At 42.0% G+C, this 7347-nt stretch overlaps 1 protein-coding gene across 1 annotated transcript; it reads left to right on the top strand.

Moving 5' to 3' along the window:
* Nucleotides 1-5333: 5333 nt before the first annotated feature.
* LOC131345791 (fatty acid-binding protein, brain-like) lies at nucleotides 5334-6315 on the top strand. Its single transcript, XM_058378852.1, has 4 exons — nucleotides 5334-5453; nucleotides 5621-5802; nucleotides 5947-6048; nucleotides 6139-6315. The coding sequence occupies exons 1-4, from the start codon at nucleotides 5384-5386 to the stop codon at nucleotides 6187-6189; spliced, it is 405 nt and encodes a 134-aa protein (XP_058234835.1). The 5' UTR covers nucleotides 5334-5383; the 3' UTR covers nucleotides 6190-6315.
* The last annotated feature ends 1032 nt before the right edge of the window (nucleotides 6316-7347 follow it).

Here is a 7347-nt window from a genome sequence, read left to right as displayed (position 1 = left end):
TCCATGAAGCTCTCTGCGCGCTGTTCTTGAGCTAATCTGAAGGCCACATGAAGTTTGGAGGTCTGTAGCGATTGACTCTTCGCACTATGCGCCTCAGCATCCGCTGACCCCGCTCCGTCAGTTTACGTGGCCTACCACTTCGTGGCTGAGTTGCTGTTGTTCCCAAACACTTCCACATTCTTATAATACAGCTGACAGTTGACTGTGGAATATTTAGGAGCGAGGAAATTTCACGACTGGATTTGTTGCACAGGTGGCATCCTATCACAGTTCCACGCTGGAATTCACTGAGCTCCTGAGAGCGACCCATTCTTTTACAAATGTTTGTAAAAACAGTCTGCATGCCTAGGTGCTTGATTTTATACACCTGTGGCCATGGAAGTGATTGGAACACCTGATTCTGATTATTTGGATGGGTGATTGAATACTTTTGGCAATATAGTGTACATGAGGAACAGATGGGGGCCAAGGACAGAGCCTTGGGGAACACCACAGCTGACTGAGAGACGCTGAGAACAGAATTTTTTTAATTGCACAAACTGGGTATGGTCAGAGAGGTATGAAGTGAACCAGGCGAGAGGGATGTCAGTGATACCACTTGTAGCTAAACGGTTTAATAGAATGGAGTGAGAGATAGTGTCGAATGCTGCACTCAAATCTAGCAGGACAAGGATTGTTAATAGTCTGGCATCAGTAGCCATTTCGGTACTATGTTTAGTACAGAATCCAGACTGAAATGATTCAAAAAGGTTATTGTCACTGAGGTGTGTGTGAACCTGTTTTGCAACTACTTTTTCCAATATTTTAGAAATGAAAGGAAGATTTGAAATTGGACAGAAATTATTGAGATCATTAGGATTAGCACCAGATTTTTTAAGGATCTGAGTAATTACAGCTGTTTTGAGGGATGATGGGACAATGCCAGAAGTTAGAGAGGAGTGAATAATTCAAGTTATGAGAGAGGAGAGTGAGGGCATACAGGCTTTAACCAGCTGGGGAGGTAGAGGATCGAACTGACATGTGGAAGATTTAGAATTATTAATTAATTTTGAAATTTCAGATTTGGTGGGGAGTTTAAAAGAGGAGAAAAGAGTACGAGGATGGTCAAAAGATAAGCTGTGAGGCGAGCTGTGTAGATTATTTAATAAATAGGCTAGCTGTTCATGAATTTTAGTGATTTTGGCATTAAAAAAGGACATAAAAGCATCACACTGAGCAGTGCAATACAGGTGGGGTGGAAGTATGTCAGATGGTTTCAGAATACTCAGAATTCAGAATAAGATGCAAACAGCTTATAGTAGTGAGCAGATTTAGCTGAAGTCAGTGCGTTTTTATAGAGGAGCACATGCTCGCTGTACATTTCTCTGTGTACAGTAAGTCCAGTTCTTTTGAACATGCATTCCAGGCGACAGCCTCTGGATTTGAGCTGCTGAAGCTCAGGAGTAAATCAGGGTGCTGACTGAGCAAAAGAGACAGTTCGGGTTTTTAGAGGTGCAATAACATCCAGGAGGATCTGTAGTTCCTACAGGAGTTGTAGTAAGATACCAGGTTGTCAGGGGTGGATAGATGGTCACTGCATGGAAAATTATTGATTGCAGTGGACAAAGGTGTAACACCTGAGCAACAAACAAGGTCCAGTGTGTGGCCTTTTGAGTGGGTCGGAAAATTAATGAATTGTCATAAACCAAAACCATCAAGGCATGACATAAAGTCCTTTGTGAGCCAATCTACAGTGTCATCCACATGAATGTTAAAATCACCAAGTAAAATAACGTTAGGAGAGAGTGTACAGAGAGAGGTTAAAAATGCAAAGAATTCAGATAAAAATGTTACAGTATTTTGGTGGCCAGTATATAACAGGGAGTATAGACGGTATTGACCCACTGATTTGTAAAACAGTGGATTCAAATGATGTGTATGTGGACAGTGTCAGTGGAGATGCCTTGTAAGTCGCGTTGTGGAGTATTGTGGGACCTCCCCCGCGTCCAGATGTTCTGGGATGCAAGATGTAAATAAACTCCAGTGGACATTCTTGATTAAGTTCCAGAAAGTCATTTTGTTGTTTCCAAGTCTCAACCAAACAAAATAAGTCGAACTTATGATCGTCCACGAGATCATGAATTAGACAGCCCTTGCTGGAGAGTGAGCGAGTGTTCAACAGCCCGATTTTAAGGCTGGTTTTAGCACGTGCTGTGCTAGACAAGCTAGCTAGCTTGGCTAACACACTATGGTCCACAGACCGCCGATCAGGTTTCCTTGGGGGTTGGGGGGCTGAAGACCTGAATGACCTTATAGCCTTGGTGTCATCATACCTGAATCCCCCACGAGATCCGCAATGGATGTATTTCCGCCTTGGGCGACGGACAAAGTCCTGATGGAGGTACAGAGAAGGTGGTGGTACAGTAGAGTAGGGCCACAGCCGGAGAAGCTTAATCACTGTATACTGGAGCAGAGAGGTCGCTACGTGTAGCAATGGTCGAAAACAATCCAGATGATTACGGCATAAGATATAAAGTTTAAATTAAACATCCACATAGAGTCCCTTGAGCTTGGGCTTGGTTAGCAGGAACAAGATTCAAGATTCAAGAAGCTTTATTGTTATTTTAACCACATATATCTGACGCAGTACAGAGTGAACTGAAACAGCGTTTCTCCAGGACCTGGTGCTACAGAAACATACAACAACAAAGAGTTCAACACAAAACAACACCACAGAGCTAGGACAGAAGTTTGTCTTAGCCACGTAAAGTGCACAGTGTGCAGCTAGGTGCAAACAGAACATAGACAAGACAGTGCAAAAGACAATAAATACAATGAAGGCAACACAAAACAACACGGGACACTTAGCTCCGAAAAAGAAAGAAAAGAACGTGTACTGGAATGTAAGTGAAATAAAATAAGATAAAGTGAAATGATGTAAAAAAATGTTGTGCAAAAATACAACAGCAGCGGTTGAGGTAGTGCAAATAGAAATAAACATAAATATAACTATAGCAGCAGATGACAGGTAGAGGTAGTGCAATAAGTAATGAACAATATAAATTATGTGTGTGTGTGTGCGCGTCCACACAGTCAAGAGAGAGTGTGTGTGTGTGTGTGTGTGTATATGTGTGAGAGAGAGACAGAGAGTTCTATACAGTTCAGTCCTGAGTGTGTGTGTGTTTGTGTGTGTGTGTGTGTGTGTGTGTGTGTGAGAGAGAGAGAGAGTGTAGAACAGTTCAGTCCCGGGTGTTGAGGAGTCTGATGGCTTGAGGAAAGAAACTGTTACACAGTCTGGTTGTGAGGCCCGAATGCTCCGGTACCTCTTTCCAGATGGCAGGAGGGTGAAGAGTGTGTGTGAGGGGTGTGTGGGGTGTGTAAGAGTGTGTGTGAGGGGTGTGTGGGGTGTGTAAGAGTGTGTGTGAGGGGTGTGTAAGAGTGTGTATGAGGGGTGTGTGGGGTGTGTAAGAGTGTGTGTGAGGGGTGTGTGGGGTGTGTGAGGGGTGTGTGAGGGGTGTGTAAGAGTGTGTGTGAGGGGTGTGTGGGGTGTGTAAGAGTGTGTGTGAGGGGTGTGTAAGAGTGTGTGTGAGGGGTGTGTGGGGTGTGTAAGAGTGTGTGTGAGGGGTGTGTGGGGTGTGTGAGGGGTGTGTGGGGTGTGTAAGAGTGTGTGTGAGGGGTGTGTGGGGTGTGTAAGAGTGTGTGTGAGGGGTGTGTAAGAGTGTGTGTGAGGGGTGTGTGGGGTGTGTAAGAGTGTGTGTGAGGGGTGTGTAAGAGTGTGTGTGAGGGGTGTGTAAGAGTGTGTGTGAGGGGTGTGTGGGGTGTGTAAGAGTGTGTGTGTGAGGGGGTGTGGGGTGTGTAAGAGTGTGTGTGAGGGGTGTGTGGGGTGTGTAAGAGTGTGTGTGAGGGGTGTGTGGGGTGTGTAAGAGTGTGTGTGAGGGGTGTGTGGGGTGTGTAAGAGTGTGTGTGTAAGGGGTGTGTGGGGTGTGTAAGAGTGTGTATGAGGGGTGTGTGGGGTGTGTAAGAGTGTGTGTGAGGGGTGTGTGGGGTGTGTAAGAGTGTGTGTGAGGGGTGTGAGGGGTGTGTGGGGTGTGTAAGAGTGTGTGTGAGGGGTGTGTGGGGTGTGTAAGAGTGTGTGTGAGGGGTGTGTGGGGTGTGTAAGAGTGTGTGTGAGGGGTGTGTAAGAGTGTGTGTGAGGGGTGTGTGGGGTGTGTAAGAGTGTGTGTGAGGGGTGTGTGGGGTGTGTAAGAGTGTGTGTGAGGGGTGTGTGAGGGGTGTGTGGGGTGTGTGAGGGGTGTGTGGGGTGTGTGAGGGGTGTGTGTCTGTCCTCACTATCCCCTGAAGGGTCTTGTGATCTGAGACGGTGCAGTTCCCAAACCAGGCTGTTAGCTGCTGCACCTCCTCTCTGTATGCTGACTCGTCGTTCTTGCTGATGAGACCCACCATGGTCGTGTCATCGGAGAACTTGACGATGTGGTTGGAGCTGTTCATTGCTGTACAGTCATGGGTCAGCAGAGTGACCAGCAGTGGACTGAGCACACAGCCCTGAGGAGCTCCAGTGCTCAGTGTGGTGTTGCTGGAGATACTGCTCCCGATCCGGACTGACTGAGGTCTCCCAGTCAGGAACAAAAACAAAAACACAGCAAAGCAAGGTAAACTGGAGCAGCAACAAACAACAACAGCAACTTCTAGGAGCAGAGTCAGCCAGATGTGCCAGCACTCACTCCGAGTTAAGTCACAGGCTAATGAATCTAATGTTCTGCCGTATATATACCAGTCAGTTGCATAAATCATCATCAGTCATTATTTGGATTTTTACATTGTAGTTCTTGTTCTTGTAGTCATGTAATTCATGTATCTGGGTCTAATTCTTTGTCAGCAAGTGATCGAGGTTACTGTAGAGATCCAGGTTCAATCCCCACTTCAGGCTGTGTCTTCTGCTGTTACATAAGTAAGCCAATGTTCAGAATCTAGAATTAGTTTTTATTCCTCATCATCAGGGGTGATAATAACCCAAATGAAAGTTCATGTACAAAAGTGTAACATTTACGTATGGATTTTAACTACAGATTTAAATTACTGTAAGCTTTTTCTCAAGGTTCCTTTCAAATTATAAGCAAATTTCAGAAAATATTTTAATAGACAATTCAAATTGTTCTTAGTTTCCAAGTCTGATTATGAGAATCACAAAGATCAGCCAAACTGTTATAAAAATACTGGAACTGAATTAACATTTATCAGTTGAAACATTTGCAAGCTCAGAAATCTCCACTAACCCCACCTACCCCACCCCACTGCCCACCTCATTACACTAAAAAGTATAAATAATCTTGGTGCACTGTCTAAATTAGAAGTGAAAAAAAATCTGCCGTCCTGGGTAAAATACGCTTAATAATTTCATTTGAAAATGGATGCATTTTTCGGCAGTTGGACAGTGGTCGCTAGGGAAAATATCAATGAATACATGGAAGCACTCGGTAAGTGTTTATAATGATTTATAATCCCACTCTCAGTGTTTATAATGATTTATAATCCCACTCTTTAAGCTTTTTCATGTTATTTGTGGCATCATTGTATTTTAACAGTTAAATAATAATTTTGTTTAGATTTTAAGCAATCATTTATTAAGCATATATTTTTATAGGCATGCCACCTGCGATGAGAGAGTATTTGTGGAACATGAAGTCAGGGGTTATATTTTCACAAGATGGAGATGATATAATCATGAAAATTAAAATGTACGAGGCCAGCAACAGATGTTTCACACTCACATTCAAACTGGGTCAGGAATTCGACGAAAGCACCTTAGACTTCAGAGTCTGCAAAGTAAGTTAAACAGCTAACGTTTCCTGAAACTCTTTACTCTATATTTCATTTCTGACATGTTTGAAAGAACTTATCTTTCCAAGTTAGCCAGAATAAAAGTATGCACTAGCTTTGACGTCTCCTAAAATAACAAACTGTTTTCAGTCTGTTTGGAACTTGGAAGGAGGTAAACTTGTACATCTGCAGAAGTGGGATGATAAAGAGAACACATCCATTTATGAAATCCAGGACGGGAAACTGATTTTAGTAAGAATATTTCTACATTTATTGCTTTCTGTTTGAGTTTTATATGCTTTTTAAAATCAGAGATAATAGTATATTTCTTGTATTTTTTAGACTTTAAAATTTGGGGATATTGTATCTGTGTGCACTTATGAGAGGATCTAATGACCTACCAGAAGGAGGAACGACATCTATGAAGATGAAGCTAAAAATTAATTATTCATCCATATGTCCTGACACTTGGGCTGGAAACAGTTAATGAAAATCTGCAAAATCTAAATTCAATAAAGATCTGGATAAACGTGATATGCATTATGTGTGACACTGATTCATAAAAGCACAACACACAAGAGAATATTATATAGATATTTGTATTAATGTGTAAATGAGATGATTAATGGTCTTCTTTATGGAGTGAAACAGCGTTCTGGGGCTTTGGGACTTAATAATACATTTTATTTACAATGTGCTTTTCTCATACCCAAGGCTATACAACAATGTAAAAAACAATTAAAATAAAAAATACAATATAAAACAATAAAATAAATCAAATCAAAACCCTAATCAACTGCTTAATCATGATAAGCAATTTTAAAGAGGTGGGTTTTCAACAGTTTCTTAAAAGTACGGAAAGGAAGCAAGAAGCGGCATGAGAGCAGGCTCTCTGTCCCATAGTTTTTAATCTGGAGTGGGGCTGATAAAGAAGAGAATCAACAGAGAGGAGAGGACGAGAAGGCGTATAAGGGGTAACTAAATCACAAACATATGAAGGAGCCAATTCATACACAGCTTTTTAAGGTAAAACAAGCGTTTTAAACTCAATATGCGATTGAACTGGAAGCCAGTGCAAATTACTGAGAACACCACTAATGTGCTGCCATGATGCTGAATATATTCTAGCCATTTGATAGATTTTGCTTGTAGACCAATGTAGAGAGATTTGCATTAATCAAGTCTTTAAGTGATAAAAGCATGGATGAGTCTTTCAGTATCAGGTGTAGAAAGGAAAAACCTAATCCTAGCAATGCTAATTTAGTAAAACTCCTAATGTGAGTCTTAAATGTCAAATGATCATCAAATTTCACACCAAGGTTATGAGCTTGTGTAGACGGCAGTATAGAGCTGTTATCCAGTGACAGATTAAAGCTGCTACATTTGTGGATGGCTGCTGGTGTGCCAATAAGAAGAACCTCAGTCTTGGAGCTATTTAATTTTAGAAAGTTTTGAAGCATCCATAACTTTATGTCCTGCAAATATTCAGAAAGGTAACATCACACTTTGAACTGATGCATTTTTGGGTATCACCAGCATAAAAATGATACC

Source organism: Hemibagrus wyckioides, linkage group LG25 (assembly GCF_019097595.1).
Source record: "Hemibagrus wyckioides isolate EC202008001 linkage group LG25, SWU_Hwy_1.0, whole genome shotgun sequence".
NCBI classification, from domain to species: Eukaryota; Metazoa; Chordata; class Actinopteri; order Siluriformes; family Bagridae; genus Hemibagrus; species Hemibagrus wyckioides.
This window is presented reverse-complemented; position numbering and strand designations above follow the sequence as displayed.

What these genes read in the sequence shown, in the direction of transcription:
- LOC131345791 (XM_058378852.1), top strand. Translation starts at nt 5,384, where the DNA reads ATGGATGCATTTTTCGGCAGTTGGACAGTGGTCGCTAGGGAAAATATC. An exon ending in TAGACTTCAGAGTCTGCAAA is followed by an intron (nt 5,803 to 5,946) that starts GTAAGTTAAACA and finishes AACTGTTTTCAG; the next exon opens with TCTGTTTGGAACTTGGAAGG. An exon ending in AGGACGGGAAACTGATTTTA is followed by an intron (nt 6,049 to 6,138) that starts GTAAGAATATTT and finishes TGTATTTTTTAG; the next exon opens with ACTTTAAAATTTGGGGATAT.